This window comes from Coccomyxa subellipsoidea (assembly GCF_000258705.1).
Source record: "Coccomyxa subellipsoidea C-169, whole genome shotgun sequence".
In the NCBI taxonomy this organism is placed as follows: Eukaryota; Viridiplantae; Chlorophyta; class Trebouxiophyceae; family Coccomyxaceae; genus Coccomyxa; species Coccomyxa subellipsoidea.
Window position 1 is genome coordinate 1,841,123 of NW_005178037.1, and position 16,951 is coordinate 1,858,073.

At 54.5% G+C, this 16,951-nt stretch overlaps 4 protein-coding genes across 4 annotated transcripts; 2 read left to right on the top strand and 2 right to left on the bottom strand.

Moving 5' to 3' along the window:
• Nucleotides 1-65: 65 nt before the first annotated feature.
• COCSUDRAFT_65800 (hypothetical protein) lies at nt 66-5,152 on the bottom strand (the record flags this gene model as incomplete). The annotated part of the gene is made up of 11 exons (XM_005648700.1): nt 66-625; nt 916-1,048; nt 1,441-1,602; nt 1,970-2,172; nt 2,450-2,575; nt 2,824-3,048; nt 3,263-3,394; nt 3,564-3,890; nt 4,244-4,345; nt 4,535-4,822; nt 5,021-5,152. The coding sequence occupies 11 exons, from the start codon at nt 5,150-5,152 to the stop codon at nt 512-514; spliced, it is 1,944 nt and encodes a 647-aa protein (XP_005648757.1). The 3' UTR covers nt 66-511.
• A 1,194-nt stretch (nt 5,153-6,346) lies between these two features.
• COCSUDRAFT_14612 (Aldo/keto reductase) lies at nt 6,347-7,753 on the top strand (the record flags this gene model as incomplete). Its single annotated transcript, XM_005648701.1, has 5 exons — nt 6,347-6,486; nt 6,598-6,736; nt 6,822-6,944; nt 7,050-7,214; nt 7,478-7,753. The coding sequence occupies 5 exons, from the start codon at nt 6,347-6,349 to the stop codon at nt 7,751-7,753; spliced, it is 843 nt and encodes a 280-aa protein (XP_005648758.1).
• Nucleotides 7,754-9,353: 1,600 nt separating this feature from the next.
• On the bottom strand, nt 9,354-14,181 carry COCSUDRAFT_14821 (IBR-domain-containing protein; the record flags this gene model as incomplete). Its single annotated transcript, XM_005648702.1, has 10 exons — nt 9,354-9,632; nt 10,216-10,377; nt 10,945-11,062; nt 11,596-11,750; nt 12,055-12,196; nt 12,655-12,809; nt 13,155-13,229; nt 13,549-13,742; nt 13,823-13,915; nt 14,043-14,181. 10 exons carry the CDS (start codon nt 14,179-14,181, stop codon nt 9,354-9,356), a joined length of 1,512 nt encoding a protein of 503 aa, XP_005648759.1.
• A 1,623-nt stretch (nt 14,182-15,804) lies between these two features.
• Nucleotides 15,805-16,143, top strand: COCSUDRAFT_62724 (hypothetical protein; the record flags this gene model as incomplete). Its single annotated transcript, XM_005648703.1, has 2 exons — nt 15,805-15,895; nt 16,046-16,143. 2 exons carry the CDS (start codon nt 15,805-15,807, stop codon nt 16,141-16,143), a joined length of 189 nt encoding a protein of 62 aa, XP_005648760.1.
• Between the last annotated feature and the right edge of the window lie 808 nt (nt 16,144-16,951).

Consider the following 16,951-nt stretch of genomic DNA (forward strand, 5'->3'; position numbering starts at 1 on the left):
GGTGCCATTCTGTAAGGCTTCTGTAAAACTTTCCGGGCTTCAAAAAACTATAGCGCTCACATGTTGATGTCCTATGCAGATGCAACATTTTATTGCTGTCATGCAATGATCATTCACTCAGCATCAGAGGCTCCAGACTGTGTTCAGCATGACCCCACAGCAGTTCATCGCAAGTCTAACATAATCCGGCATATCGAAGCACATATGGTCCAGTTCATTTGGCGCAGCAAGGACAAAGCAGTATGCATGAGGTATCTTTATAGCAAGAGAAATGGCAGACATGAAGACAGAGCAAGCGCCAATGCCGGATGAAAAACTTGCCCGGGCCCTCTCAATTTCGCAGGCTTGCATTTGCAGCACTCTGCACCCATTCAAAGACCAACGTCATGGTGAGGACGACAACACGCAGTAGTGCAGGGCAGCAGATCTGGTGGAGGTCTAGACCCTTTTGCATGCAATCCCGCATGAGTAGGCACCCTGGTTTGGCAGTCACAAATGGGTGCCGCAAGGCTCAGGTGTCCTCTTTGCGGGTGATGGTGCCAGTGGACAAGTCCAGGTGCGCCGCTGCAGACAGGTCCAGGTGCTCCAGGCGGCAGGTGCCCAGCAGCCGCTCAGGCAGCTCCTCCTGTTCACGCACACCCTCATCAACACCCTGTCAGCCGCACGCATCTGACCATACCAGCATCCTTGCAGCACCGTGACATCGTTTGCACCATCATGCGGAGTGCCGGACGCTGCTCGCCACTCCCTGAGATTCCGGCTGCACACCAGCAGTGTGCGCCAAGGCATGCAAACCATTCCACTGATTTGTCCATCCGAGGGACATCCGGAAAGCAAATGGGGACACGTGACTTTTTGAGAGGGGGTAAGCGCAAGACAGGGGGAAGAAAGAGGGGTTGCGCAGGGGGCGCGCACCGTGCAGTGGCCCTCCAGGAGGACGGCGAGGTCGATGACGAGGGATTTGAGGGCGCCCTGCACCAGTCCCACCACGTTGGCCGCACTGCGCGAGCTGCCCACGTCCACATCCACCTCTATGTAATTCGCACCCCTGCGCCAGCGCCCCCCGCTTCACTCGCCATCCCACTCATGACTTTTCCCAGACAAGGCTGGCTGTTCTGCTTGCCTTCCCAGCCGCAGAAGCCTATAGTGTGTCTCGGGCAAATAGCATTTGCATGTCACGCGCGCAGAGACTGCAGGAGCGAGTAGCAGCAGGTGTCAATCTTGCGGAGTAAGGCAGGTGAAACCTATGACCGATCAATGTCATGGCACCTGAACGGCGCAACATTCGCACAGTCACCCAATTGCTCCTGTGGAAGGACATGGCACTGCCTCAGGAGTGCGTGGGATGACCGTGCACATGTCACACCACTCTCCACGAGGAGACTTTGCCACAGTCAAAAAGACCCCGTCTATTGGGGTCTGTATTGCGCAGGTCCTCACCGGAAGTACTTGGTGGTGAGCTTGCGGCCGAGGAGGACGGGCGTGTTTTGGCCGACGGCCTGCTTGACGACCCAGGAGCCCTCGGTGATGCGCGGGATTATCTTGAACGCGCCGTGACGCACCTTCTCCACATCCTTCTCATCCCCCCCAGCCTCCAGGAACCTGCGTGAGCACCATGCTTACATGGTCATGCAACGGCAACACGGCAGATGTTTGACGGCTTGGATGCATACTTATGGACACATTGCGCAGCACTGACAGGCAGAAGGACAGACAAGTTTTATGCCTAGCTCCTGACCAGGTCTAATGACATCACCACCCCAAAGCTGTGCAACTTCATAAAGTTCTTGAACAAGCTCTGAAGAGTTGGCAGTCGGACTTGGGTCAGCAGAAGACTGGGATCTTGCATGTGCTTAGGCCACAACGAAGAATTCCAGAGCTAGCCGTTGCCTCTACTTGCGTCAACACTAAACACACAGAGACGGATCACTCTGCACGGGCAGCCAGGCAGGTGCAACGCCAGGCGCACCGCATCATGGTGACGTCGAAGGGGTCGCAGGCTGTGTAGGGGTTGGGCCCCTGGGGCTGCTCGGGCTCGGGGGCGGCGGCGCGGCCCCACAGGGAACGCCTCATCGGCGTGGAGGGCTGCGAGGGCGGCTGCAGCGGCTTGGGCGGCGACCCGTCCAGCACTGTCTGCGAACGCTTGTGCCTCTTACCCATCTGCGGCACGTCCTGTGGCGCAGTGCAGGCAGACACGTTCCCTCGATGGCAGTACACACATGTCCAGTACTTCTCACTCAGTCATCACTCTTTTGTGCTGCTCACAAGACCCTGCTCAGCAACGGGTGACAAGGGAGAGCGGCGGCTGCACAGTGAGATCTGTACAGTGAGGCCAGGACAGACCGCGTTCAACGTGATGGAACAGAGAGATGGGTGCTGCAAAGTGTGGTTGAAACCCTCATGTTAAGCGAGACAAACCAAGCCAGGGCAGAGACAATGAGGGCCACACCGGCTTGAGGGCGCTGAGGCTCTTGGAGGAGCGCTCGATCTGCTGCTCTGAGAAGCCCTCATCCGTGGCAAAGCTGGCACCAGAGCCTGCGGACGTCTCGGGATCCAGGCCTCCAGCCGCCTCCACCTGGGCCCAGACATGACCCAAACATCACCACCACCCTGCTTGCTGCGCATGCATTTGACAGTCCCCATCCTTACCAGATGATCCTGCATGAGTGCTTTGCCACGTACTGTGACTGACGTCAAGTCATCCCTAAGGCCGCTAACAACAAGCCCAGCAGGCATCAACAACAGTGAATCTTGACGGAAATGCATACCCAAAGGAAGGTACAGAGCAGCTCTCCATGCAAGCAGGAAAGGACATGAACGCACCTGAGTGGCATCCTGCGCTGAGGCTGACCGCCGGATCTTTAGGCTTTTCCGCTTCTTGAGCATGACCGTGCCATCCACCTCTGCGCTGCCGGCCGCCGCAGGTGTATCCCCCGCAGCCGCCCCCTCCTCGGCTGCTGCCAGAGTCTGCCTCACCCTCTCCACCGGGTCATGATCCAGCGCCCACGCGATTGCCAGGGAGTAATTCTGCTTACCGGGCACCAGCACCTGACGCCAAAGCACGAAAGCCCATTTTCAGATTTTGCAAGCAAGGTGGCAAAGAGCAAGTTGAACATTGTCACAGCCAGCATGCAACAACCTCTTCTCACGCATCAAAAGGAAGGTCCGAAAGGCATTGTCCGAACCAAGTAGCAGTAGCGATGACCCAAATGGCCCATAATGCATGATGTGGATGTAGGGATCAAGGCGGGAGAGTGCGCACATGCCAGATGAAGAGCAGGGGCGCCTTGGAGTCGCGGACGGAGGGCAGGAAGCGCGCGATGTGGAAGGTCGGCTCGGCCAGCGACACCAGGTTCAGGCTGACCAAGCTGCACACAGGAGCATCCGGCAACACCTGCAGCAGTCGTTTGTGCGGTGAGGCACCATGCTCTTCTGCTGTGAACCCATTCAATCACATGGATTGATGTGCCCCATTTGTTGTTCCCTCCTCACAACCTGGACACACACCCAGATGGATGCTGTGCATATGTGCAAAGGAGAGGGAGGTGAAAACAGGCACAAACCTTCTTCTTGTCCTGCAGGTAAGTCGGCCCGCGCACTTTGAAGTCGGCAGCGCCTGGGCAGCTGAACATTGCGGTGGGGATGCTGTCCGACACGGGGCAGCCGCTCGCGCATGCGGTCCCACAGGAACCCCCCTCAGACACTGCCGCCAGGCCACCGCTGGCTCCCCGGTTCCCCCCGCCGGACCACCCCGTTGCACCACCGCTGCCGCCACCGCTGGGGGAGCGCAATGCCGAGAAGGCCCCGCTGATGCTCTGTGCCAGGTTGAGTGCGCGCACCTCACCTCCGCTCTTCACCGCCTCCGCGCGTGTCGCCAGGCTCGAAGACACCTGTGAAACGGGGCATTGTGTCGCTTTTTTAAGAAGTTACTTTGCCATGCGGTCACAAATGCACGTGCTAGAGGTTCTGAGAAAGCGTCCAGCAATGTGGACGGCAGAGAATCAGAATATAAAAGCACCAGGGGGGCCAGGCGAAGAGACATGTGCAAGGTTCCAAGGACCAGTACAGAGTTCCCATCCTGAGTGCAGAAGAGGATCCAGAGCAGGACAGTACACCACGGAACGCAGGGCAGGACAGAACAGAATGCCAGAACAGTGCAGCACAGAACAGAGATCGGTACAGTACGGACCTTCGGTGATTTGCTGGAACCCATGCCCAGCAACCACACTAACCAGTCCCATACCCGCGTGAGCAGCCGTTGCGCCTGCCTCACCGCTGTCTGCAGAAGCTCTGTTGACGGATGCGGGCCCTCCTCTCGAGCGCTGCTGTCCAAGTAGTTATCAACCTGGAACACGCCGTCACCAGTCCATCCCAAATGAGTAAGAAAGAATTTTTTGACCTCAGCTGAGAATCAGCTTGTCTGGCAAGGTAGATGATACGCTGAAACAGAGACCACTGTCTCAAGTGTACCCTGCAACTTCTTGAGCAAGGGTGGCGGCCACTCATGCAGAGGCAATCTCAGAGCAATCCGCACCTTGCCCAGAAGCTGGCGGGCCTGTGCCACATTACCCCTCCCTTGGCTCTGCACCGAGGGCTCTGCGAAAGCCGACTCCACAGGCCCGTTGGAGCCGCCTGAGGCTGCTGCAGCAGTTGCGGCCCTCAGCTCCTCCTGTGCATGCTGCATGCCTTCTGAGCCCTCCCCCTCCCGGCGCTCAGACTCCCCTGTTGAAGCCACGAATGCAGCGGCTGCTTGCGGCGGCAGAGGGTACTCCATCTTCTCAAAGCACTCCACGCATGCGAGCCTCTGCGCCAGGTCAGCCACCTGCCGCAGACAGTCTTAGCTGCACACAGCACAAAACAGAGCAGTACCTTTTGCAAGTATGCCTCAACACAGCAAAGGCCATCTTGCTGATTGCATGCTTAAAAGATTGCAGTGGCGCGCATTTTGAGCCCCTGACTGAGCGCTTGTTGCATGCCCATGCCTCCCGAAATTGCCACGCAGGGGCTTCTTTGAGCGTACCTCTGTGCTGCCGCTGTGCAGGGAGAAACTCAACAGCAGCGCGCCAAAGGTGGTGTATCCCAGGAAGGGCAGCAGCAGGAAACCAGCAAGTGGTTCGACGGCATGAAATTGCAGACCGACCAATATCGTCATGCCCAGGACAACTGCAAGCATTACACATGCAATCTTCACTGTGCTTTATAATTGCTGCTAAGACGATCCAATTGTACACATACATGAGGAGGTGCTGGAAGTAAGCATGGGCCACGTGCCTGCAGCGTCCACGGCTGCATAAAGCTGGTTGCCTGGAACAAGCGCTGGGGGCCAAGCCAGGTAAACGGCAACCAGCAGAGCCCCATAGAGAGCCAATGGCACGCTCTGAGCTGCAAAGCCCCCGTGGCACCACACCAGCCAGGATGCCAAGCCCAAGGCAGCATACACAGCACTCCATGGGCTCAGAAGACTGGTGTGCGGCCTCCAACGGCTAGATGACTTGTATGGCAAGCATTCCCTTTCCACCTCCCACCTGTCACAGAAAGCTATGACTCAGCGTGCCCATGGCATTGGCTCAGTATTCCAAGAGGGGTTGAAGGCAGCATGACGAACGTATTGAAACTTCGCACACCTCCACAGCTGAGTTTTCGATTTGTTCACAAGCTGCTTCTTCACCAAGTGCCCCAAAAAGGGGACGCTGACGCTGAACGCCTGCACAGCAACATGTAGACTTGACAAGGTTGGACGCAATTATATCGGATGTAGACACCGCACATCTGATACCCACTATAGAGTATCACCAAGGTTTTGTGCCCTGTTAGCTATCTAACAGGTCACATGCAGCTGGTGTTGCAGGGCAAAGGAGGTAGCATGCCACAAGGCATCATCCTCAGCACCGCAACATCGTCAGCAGATGTGTCATCATCAGCAACAGTTAGGACACCATAAGATATCATACTAAGAGTAAATCACACTGGGGGCGACGCACCAACGAAAATATGTCAACAAGCATCACATCGGCCTCTTTTCACTCGCTGAAAAAGATTTGGGAAAGCACTATATTCTAGTCCCTGTCCCTGAGTTGTCCTTTGTTGTTCCGTGCAGCACATGCATGCACTCATACCCTTTCACCGTTGCAAAATGCGATTAGCTTCCGTTCGATTCTCCTCCTCATTCCAAGCTCCCTGATGACTCATCACGGAGTCCAAGAAAGGACGGCATCGTTGAAGCATGCACAGAGCATGTCCCCACACTCTGTATTGCTTTTCAGCGGTACAAGCTCATGCATTTGTGATTCTGATCTGCACTTTTGAGTAAGAGACGTCTAGTAGACAGCACGTCTACTCTGTCGAAATGTCGCACCCAGGTGTCGGCAGGACCTTCACTCTGAATAGTGGCGCCAGCATACCCACTGTAGGATTGGGAATTTTCCTTTCTAGACCTGGATCTGAGTGTTTCAACTCTGTATTGAGCGGTCTTCGCTTGGGATACAGGTTTGGCCCAAGTTGCTGAATACTATGCAGTCAGGAGCGATGCTGCGTATCCTCGAAAAATTAGCACTTCAATATGACAATATGGTGAATTTCGAAGTGTTCCAATTGCAGGCATATCGATACAGCGCGCTACTACAGAAATGAGGCAGATGTGGGCAAAGCAGTCAAGCAGAGTGGCGTGCCTCGTGAAGATATATTTCTGACGTCTAAGCTCTGGTTGAGCGATTTTGGATACAACAATGCTCGAAAGGTGCAGCTGTTGTGGACCTTCTGAAGATGGTGTGGTGTCTCGTCGGGAGTGGGTTATTCCACTCAATCATCATGACCGTGTGCAGGCAATTGACCAAAGCTTAAAGGCTCTGTCAACCTCAAGAGTGGACCTCATGCTGATGCATGCCCCTGGCGATCCCGACGTCCGCGAAGAGACCTGGAGAGCACTTGAGGATGCACATAAAGAGGTTACCGTTGTCACCTTGCTAAATCGCTTTTAGATTCCCCAGGCTAATCAGTAGGGGCATGTCAAAAGGCAAGCAATCGTGTTGACGTCTTCTCTGGACCCTCAGGGCAAGCTCACAAGCATTGGAGTGTCCAATTTTGGGATTGGCCATCTGGAGAAACTGCTGAAGACAGCCAGGGTGAAGCCAGCAGTGAACCAGATCGAGCTGACGCCATTCCTGCAGCGCCGCAAACTTGTGGATTACTGCAAAGGTCAGGGCATCACACTGGAGGTGAGCTAATTTAACAAAGCTGTCCTATATGCCAGGAAGGCCCTTGAAAGGTTTTGCAGATATGACGTGCATAAAGCTGCCGACACATGGCCTCACAGGTGCAGAATTAACAAAAGAAACGAGGCTCAATAGTGCAGTAGGAGTGCAAGAATTATTTGCTGTTTTGAGCCCATTCAATGAAATTTAAGATTTTCTCTGACTCAAGAAATCCTCAGACCTCAGTACACAGAGATGACGGTTGAGTTTTGCATGGATCTGTGCAGGCCTACTCTCCGCTGGGAAAGGGCAGCAGCGAGATCTTGGACGACGGGACAGTCACAAAAGTAGCAGGGAAGCACGGAGTGTCAAACGCGCAGGTCTTGATCAGATGGAGCCTGCAGCATGGATTCATACCCCTGCCAAAGTCCTCGAAGCCCGAGCGCCAGAAGAGCAACCTGGATGTGTTTGGCTTTGAGCTTGACAGTGCTGACATGCAACAGCTGGACAGCCTGGATAGGAACCTTGTCACAGCTTGGGATCCCACCACAGACCCTGTGTGATGCATGACTGGCGTGAGGCTTGGGCAAATGAAGCCTCAGCCTTCGTGCCTTGTCCTGAATGCATGCACTTGCTGCTGCGGAGACCTGCGAACCTCATTGGCATGCCCTAGGTGTAGCACTACAGTACCAGCCTACTGAGTACACTCGGGGTTTTGACACGTACACACATGAGAAGCCGATACACTGACCGGAGTCCAACATCCTCTGTCAGCCTCTTAGGAACGTAGGTGCGGGAATGCATGATAATGATCTCAGATAGATAATGCAGACATGGAAGTTGATAGATACGGATGCCTGCATGCGTTAGAATCCTTCCATGGCATGGCATGACATATGGCAGACCTCGGACCAGGTGATTGCTTGTCAGTGACCATATATCTGTTTTACACATGTCCCAAGCTATGTATATTCCTGCCGTTTCAAGTAGCAAGCTACGAACTACAGCTACACTTGTGTCAAATGAAGCTGAGATGTCTTCAAAAACCGGAATGCCCGTGCACATTGGCACAAGCTTGAAGGAACAAAAACAAACCAATAGTTTTCTTTTGCTGCATCTCAGCAGACCTCTAGAGATTTTGCACCAACCTTATTCAAGCATTTTGCACTGTACAAATACATGATTCACCTACCGCCTTTGCCATTGAAAATTGCGGCAGTGCGCAGCAGAGTTGCACTTGCGCTAAGATTGTACGAGCTTGCAGCAGCGACTAGTGTCTACAGCCCCAATAATATACACACAACCCAAGATGCAATTTCAGCAGGATCTCAAACAAGTGTGGCATCATTCCTTCGTGGGCACAAGTGCTGCTGTCCCCCAGGAATGTACCGTAGCAGAAATTTACAAATGGGTCTCACCAAAGCCTGGACATCACATTCTCACAGTATTGGGATCTCCAAGATCTTCTTGAAAATTCATAAGCTTACTGCCAATTGCAGGCCTTCTCAGGAGACCACTTCTGCCTTTACTGAAGCACAAATTGGAGCACGTGCGCCAGGACACTTTCCAGTCTGCGGTGGCCACTGCATGACTCATGCAGAGAACCTGACCCGCTTGATGGAATCTCCCGCACGAGCTCGGTCTCGGCCCTGCCATCACAAAGGAACTGTCAAAGTGTGTATCTCATACACCCTTGTACCTTCTACCTCACTGCCCCTGTCAGCCTCCCCTGGCCGCGGCCGGCTCTGGCAGAACATTGCATTATTCTTGGAGAGCTTCAATGCATGGAATGACACTCCCATTTGCCATGACTCTAGTGGAGAGGGGTCTTCAGAGACAGAAGCAATGCAGGATGTGGGGAGGGCGGCAGAAACACACCTGGGACTTCTCCTGGGCTGAGTCTGGGGTGGGGGAGCCAGTGAGGTCTATGAGGTCGGCCTGCGCCCTGCCCAGCTGCCACACCGGGCTAGCATGTTGCGGCGCTGCCCTCTCCGGCCGCAGAGTGGACTTTCCCTGCAACAATACCCAGATTCATCATGCAATGCATGAACAGACCAATACTGCAGGGCTGCCACAAACCTGAGGACACAAACTACCCCTCTGCACTAGCCCAAGCAAGCACAAAATGGCTTGACATAGCATCCCAACTGCCCATTTGGAAGTTTAATTTCTGTCAACAAGCTGTAGAGGCTGTGCAAGGGCTGCATGCAGGGGGCAGGTATGCAAGGGGTGGCTCAAGGGGGAAAAGCTGACCCCATAGGGGGCGATGTAGCCGGTGGAGAATTGGAGGCTGCCAAGGAGGTCGTTCTCGATGAGCTGGTAGAGGTTGACGAGGCGCTTATCGATGTTGATGGTGGAATTTATGACCTGCAGCCGCAGCTGCTCCTCCACCTTCTCTATGCGCTCCGGGCCCATCTCCACCAGTCCACTCAACCGCTCAACCTGCGCAGCATGTCACTTGTTCAAGCTATCAAGCTTAGCCCTGTTTGAAGCTAAAATGTATCCACGATCAAACAGATGAAACATCCGCTCCGCCTGCTAGAACGCCACAGGGGCCATATCAAATGTTTTCAAGTCCTCTGTTTGCTTATGATTGAAATTGTTTGTATTCAGATTCTATGGTGCTGCAGCGAACATCGAGCAAATGACTGGATCTAAACATTCTTGAGGTTGGCATGCTGCTCCCTGTCTGCCCAGGGAAGGGTTTGAAGATGTAGGCATGCGGATGTAAGCAAAACTAAGATTCGAGCTCCCTTAGAATCACTGCCCTTCACTGGGGTGACATGGACCCTGCACAAGTGCCCTATGCCCAAGCCTTGCAGACTACCTGTGCCTCAAAGAACATATAGGATCTCTGTGCACATCAATCATCTCAACGCTGTCACAGTGCAGATGGAAACTGCTAGTTCGGCTGCATGACAATGTCCGACCAGGGCACTAATGCAAGGTCCCTCCCAAAACGAGGCTACAGCGTCATTCTAAAGACAAGTTAAGCAAGCTGGTGTGACACCAATATAAAGCCCACCTCGACCTCGAGCTGCTGCTGCTGGTCCTCGAACAGGTTCTGGTTGATGGTGTTCTGCTCGGGAGTGATCTCCTCGCGGAACATGACGTTGCCAAACATGTAGTAGGCGTACGCGTACGAGTAGCCCAGCACCCGTCGCGCGTGGAACAGCTGCTCCTGAGCCTGCATCAAATGGACAAACACCTCAACACCACTTTATTATTACGTGCCATTCCTGCCAAGAGGCTAGGTGTGTGTGCAGACAAGCTGCGCTTGCACTGCCAAGACCCCACCCCTTGTCGGACTTGCCAGATCCAAGCAAGACCCAATCAATCATGGGCACGGTACTCAGTATTTGTATCGGCCCCCCGCCAGCTGAAGCCACTCCTCATTCTTCTTGAACGTATGACAATGCTTACTGATGTAAACAGTTCAATTGTGCAAGGCAGAGGCCCAGGGCTTCCCATGGAAGTGACAGCCAAAGGGCCAAGGTGAGTGGGCGCAAGCGGCAGCAGTGCAGTATGCAGCCATTGCTGAAGCAGTGAGATCTGCTGCAGGAACAGCGGCAACACCCCCACTGCAGCTAGATCCCGGCGATGTCCTTTGCACCAGTGCCTTAATCTTTGCATTGCAGAGAAAGGTACAGAACGAGTGCTCGATGTGAAAGGTACAAAAAAGAGGTGACACATCGTTCCATCACCAATGCGTACTCGCTAATTTGATGCTGACAGTGGAGGTAAAGGTAGGAACCTGGGAGAGCCAGGAGTAGTCCTTGAGGAGGGAGGTGTTCTCCTCCAGTGCCACAATCTTCTCCTGGATGCTCCTGCGCGTCTGCGCCTCTGCCTTGGACGACTTCATGTGCGCTTCCCTGCCCACACATGCATGCTAAGCCCGTTTCTCGCACATTTCATGTATTTTTGCACATGCTCTTTCTGCCAGAGGCAAGGTGCTTCTGCAGGTAAGCTGCAGGTAAAGGCTACCATATACCCTACCCCTTGGATGACACCTGGCAGCTGCAATCCAAGCCATGGCCAAGGTTCACGCATGCCATGGGTATCCCAAATCCCCACAACCAATCCTGTCACCAGGAAATGGCCTCACGCATGTGCCGGCTTGCAATGTCGCACACGGTGACTTCTTGGGATCATCAGTGCAACCAAGCTGTGTACCAAGGCGCATCAACAATGCACAAGTAGACATGGTCCGCACATGGATCTTGTATCACGTTTGAGTCACTTTCATTCATCGGCTTGTAGAATTTCTAGTGTTCCGAGCTTCCCAGCCTCAATTTCTCAATGTCGATTTGGGCAGGCCATATCCTGGCCCCCTGACATTGGCGAGCACCTCCCCAGAATTGGGGGAACTAATCAGGCGTTGTGACAGCATGTGGGGGCGGCGCACCAGCGAGTGTAGTAGTGCATGTAGCGCTTGACGTTGCGCTGGGCCTCGCCGATGCGGCGATCGACGTCCTCCTTGTAGCGGCCGCACGAGTGGCCAGATATCTCCGTCCACGTGTGCGACATCCCCGTTGCAGCCCCACACAGCCAGCAGAACGCCTGCACATGCCATGGGCGCCATTTCAGTGCATCTGACACCATCAGGTTTGACCCGGTTTTACCTGTTTCCATGCAGCGCAAAGTGACACCTTGCTTGCTCCGGCTGTACATCGATGTGAAAATTTGGAAAACTGAGCGCCGTACAGCTGCCAATCTCTCACTGCCGGGCTCATCAAGAAGAGAGTCCTACCAGTCCCTCATTGATGCTGCGCCAAAGGCTTGGGAGCACCACCATTGAGGCTGGGCTGGACCGCCCTCTTGGACAGGTCAGCACAAGGTCAACCATCTAAGCAAAATGGCAGACCTGGCGGCAGGTGCACATGACGAGGTTGCAGCCGCCGTTTTTCTCCACGGGCTTGCCGCACTTGGGGCAGGGCTTGGTGTTGGCCGTCAGCCAGTTCTTTGTCTCACTGTCGTCGTGGCACTTCTCCTTCCACTGCTTCCACCTGCACGCACATGTGCGCTATCACAGGCAGCATGTGCGGGTTGCCTTCAAAGATATTGATAAAAAATCAATACCTGCAATCTGTCAGGATTCGGCGCCTGTGTGGCACATGGGGAACAAGTAATCATAAGGAAAGCTTTGGGGAATGCAGTGCAGAGCCTGGCATGACTGGTAATGGTAATGGTAATGGAACGTTCACGAAGTACAGAGTCATGTAATGGCTGAACATCTGATAGACCAAAAAATTTTTTAGCTCCGCTCACCTCATGGCTGGGCGCGTCGAGAACATTCCACGGAATCGTCACCACCACCGCCAAGCAATGTAAAAATACATGCCAACAACTGGGCAGTCGTGTGCCAGGCTTAAAAACCTGTCCTTTTCACAATCCCCCCTCTCTGTCAGCATTATGTGCCCTTGGTGCTTACATGGCCTGGTAAAATGGGGGATTTAGAGCGCACATGTCGCAGGTGCAGGGGGAGTGGGGGTCCTCGCCGCAGGCAAAGCAGAAGCGCAGGCCGCAGGTGCACTCTGGCTCGCAGTGCAACTCGCCCTCCACTCGGATGGCGCGGCCGCAGTGGGGCACGCTCGGGCACCAGCGCACCAGCGCGTTGTCCTGCCACAGCGCACCGCCGCAATCAGCGCCGACAAGTTAATTCCGGAATATGACTTTGAATACAATAAAACCCTCCAACCATGTATGGACCAATGATGGACCCCTAGAAACAGCACAGCATGGAGTACGAGAGCCTATTTAGACTTTGAACCCCTTGAGCGCAGCCCGGCAGAGATGCAGATGCAGGCGTCTACAGGTGAATTTGCATTGTGCTCGGCAACTGGAACCTGCACAAGGCCATGCCTCTGCCAAGTATGTGTTCTTAGCTAGCAATTGGAAGGGTTGTCAAATGCGTGCAGTCTTTGGAAGTTTGCTATGAAGCAGGGGTAAGGGCTGGGTGCTGACCTCCACATAGGATTCCAGCAGGCTGCGGTCAAATTTGGCAAGCAGGTCCGGGTCATCACCGATGAGCTGCCGCACCTGGAATGAAACATCGCACAGTCCTCAGGCACCTTTCCAGATTGACCAGCCGCACACTTACTTGGCTGCAACGACATGTCCATAACAGTGCTGCCACCTCTGTGGCTGTCAAAGCTGTTAGGATGACAGGTCATGAGAAAGAAGGGGAATACTGCCAAATTTATCTGTGCATGGTGGTTATGGATGGTGGCTGCTCGACAAGCAAGGTAGTCTGGCAAAATTCATTGGTGGGCCCAGGACGCCACAACCTTGCTGCAAAGCCCTCTGCATCTTCGCATTATTCTCGTCTCGTCCTGTCCTTGGAGCAGAAGCGGGTTACCTTCTCCTCGTCACATGCAGCGCCGCACTTGACCCCCATGCAGGGCAGCTTGCGACTCCTGCCGTCCTTGATCTGCACCCTGCAGTGCTGGCTCCAGCAGTCGTTGCAGAAGATGTGCCCGCACCCCATGTCTGTTGTCTCCTTGCGCGGCACATCACAGAAGCAGCAGCCGCAGGCCACCTCCTCCCATGAGCCTGCCACAAGGACATAAAGCCGATGTCAATTCAAACACCGTTATGTACCATACCATGGACGAGCAAGGTGAAGTTGGTACGTTGCTTGCCTGAGCAAGAAGGGCCATCAGTAGAGCGCGATGTCACAGAGGCCAGTTTGTAGAGCTCGTCCTTTTCCCTCTCTGCCAAGACACCTACATGCACGCGCTGATCTGAGAACTTGAACCAACAGCAAGTCAAGGTCAACTCAGCAGATGGCATCGACGTTGATTTCTAGCAGCCCCTTTCTAAAGTGCCCCTTTCTAAAGTGCCAATCCTCACCAAAGAGAGTCTCGGTGCTCCACCGGAAGTGCATCAAGAGCGTCCTGGCAGTTGACTTGGAGCAGCCCATGATGCCCATCACGTCCTGCAGGGCATTCTCCTGCACTCCCAAGCCCATGTCTTGAAGAAAGGATGGCATGCAAGCAAGCAACAATACAAGATCGGATGCAAACCCTTCAAGAGATGCCTCGGCGATGATTCGCGCGTGCTAGTACAAGAAGAGATTCACGAGTAGCTCAGTGCCATGCGCGCTGTGTCACCCATGCAGATGCCACGCAGGCTATCACCTGGACAGTAGCGATGTCGCTGGCATCTATGATGTACCAATTTGCCTCCGACTCCCCCTGAACTTGTTTCCCTTCCTCACTTTCTGAGTAGTATCCTAGATCGTAATCTGATTGCCCGTCTAGGGAATAATCCTCGCTCTCACAGCTGGACATCGAGATGATCTGCTTCCGATCTCTTTATTACTGGTCTGATCTGCTGTTCAGGAAAGAGTGATTCCCGTTGACATAGGAGACCCCAATGCTGGATGAGCAGAGTCGGGTCAACGCATTGCAACAATGCCCTCCAGCCTGGTCAATCCTTTGGAAGGGAAGTCATAGAATTGGCTTAGATCTTTCGCCAAGAACGGGTGTTGTGTTGCAAGTAAAATTCCCCGACAAGCTGATCACCAAGGAGGGGAGCCTGCCCTCTGCAGCGGTGCTGCTGCTGACGCGATCAGCGGATCAAACAGATGTCCCAATGACAACACCACAGATTGGGCAGTAAAATTTGTGTGTGTCAGTGGGATTCGACTCTACGGTCGGGAAGTCAATACTCGAGGAAACCCTTGCTTGAGGAACTCTAAAACCCTGAATCAGGAAGCAACGCTCATCTCATGCGGGATTCACAATTAGAAGCTGCAACGCTTCGCAAATCCTGCTTGCCTTGCTCTACCTGTCTTTGAAAGCGCTTTTGCAATTTGGAAGAGACGGTCGGATGGACAAGTCAAGCACGTGCATGTTAATGATCATAATCATGATGGCCAGGAGATGCAACATGAGAGAGATCTGCATGTCTTTAGGCAACTTTAGGAGATTTGTTTCCCTGTTTGGGATGGACCATGGACCATGGTGGCCACCAGCCAAAAGGGATCTTTAACACCAGCCTCAGAAACACAGAAAGCCCTCACACCCCCGACAACACTCGAGAGACGTGCAGCTCAGGATTCTGTGGCCTCATGACTAGCTCATCCACACACTTGCACGGCCAGTGAGCAGCTGTGCAGTGCAGGTACTGCTGGCTGGCCTCACACAATAGAAGGCTGATTGATGACTCGCAAGGAAGCAACAGCCACACACTATGGGATGTGCATGTGCAGATCACACCATAGGGACTGCTGCTGATATGTTCACAAGCCTGATATTCCCAAGGAAAGAAAACGTCCAATTCTGCCCAATCCTGTCTCTGGCCATTGTACCTCCCATGGATCAAGGATGCAGCGACCATGCGTCTCTACTCTATACCTGAACGTTTGGTGCTGCCACTTCAATGGCACGAGGTCTTGGGCCATTCACATCCTGGGCAATGTCTTCCGCTACATTCCCCAAGACTGCTGAACAAAACTTACAGACCCACAAGCTCGGAAAATATGGCAGCACACCTATCAACTCATCTTATCGGGTGTCTGCGCATCATTGCGGCGCAAAATATCGTGCCCCCACCCCTGCCACTAATCCTCCTTCTAACAGTGCAACAATGAATCAGGCATACTTTCTGAATGCCGCCCGGCTCCCCGGGACAGGGCAGCACTCTTGGGGCGGAAGTTAAAGATCCGCGGACAGTTGTGGCATTTTCCTCAAGGGCACCGGGTAAGTGTACATGATTGTGCAGCATATCAGGAGGAGCCAACTGCGAGTGGCATCCCTGGCTGCTCACGGATCCTTATGCAGACAACAAATGGACATCTACACCTCTTGCGCTGTTGACAAGCGCCCTCCAGCCGAGGGTCGCCAGCGCAGACATGCCGGGACGCGGCGCGCGCGCGCGCGCGCGCGCGCCGGCAGCTACCGGGCAGCCGCCTCGCAGCTGCGGGGCGGCCCCCACAGGGCCCCCTTAAATGGCGGGGGTCACAAGGGCGGCGGGATGGGAATGCGCACGTCCGACTTGGCTTTGCTAGAGCTGTCACGCGATCGCGAGGACGACAGCGTCTGCGACAGCCGCTCCCGAAAAGCTCAGCCGCTCGCGCGACAGCCGGTCCTGCTCCCGCAGCGCGCTCAGGGAGATCGGCGCCTCCCCGCTCATCAGCTCCCGCACCCCCCTGCCGTTGCTGCGCACCAGCCGATTTCCGTTCACCTCTCTGCAACACTTTTTTGGCAGACAGGGGTCCAAATCCCTTGATACCCAGCACCTCATGCCGATTGAGCTGGCTGCTACTTCCAGCCAACCTCACCGTGCTCAGGCACGCTGTCATGCTCAGGAATGGCCAGCATGCAGAAATGAGGGCACCGTCATCAGACAAGGACCACCAGAACACAGGGGTCTAACATGTCTAACAGGGTGTCACACACACTGAACCCCCGAGCGGAGGCACAGCAGGGCTGCGCGGAAAAGCTCACAGCAGGGTCCTGATGATGCGCGCACCTGTCGGCGAGGTGCTGGCCGGAGATGTGGCCGGAGACGGAGAGGGAGGAGGAGCGGTTGGAGATGGTGCGTGCCATGGTGGAGGAGCCGGCCAGGCGGTTGACGAGGTCCTTGGCGCTCGGCCGCTCGTCCGGCTCCACCTGCAGGCATTCGCGCACCAGCTGCTTCTCCTCATACGTGCAGTCCTCCGGCACCCTGCAGCCACAACACACAGCTCAGCACATGCCTGACTTATAGAAATCTAATAATGGTAATCCTGAAGAACAGAATACACAGCCACGCAA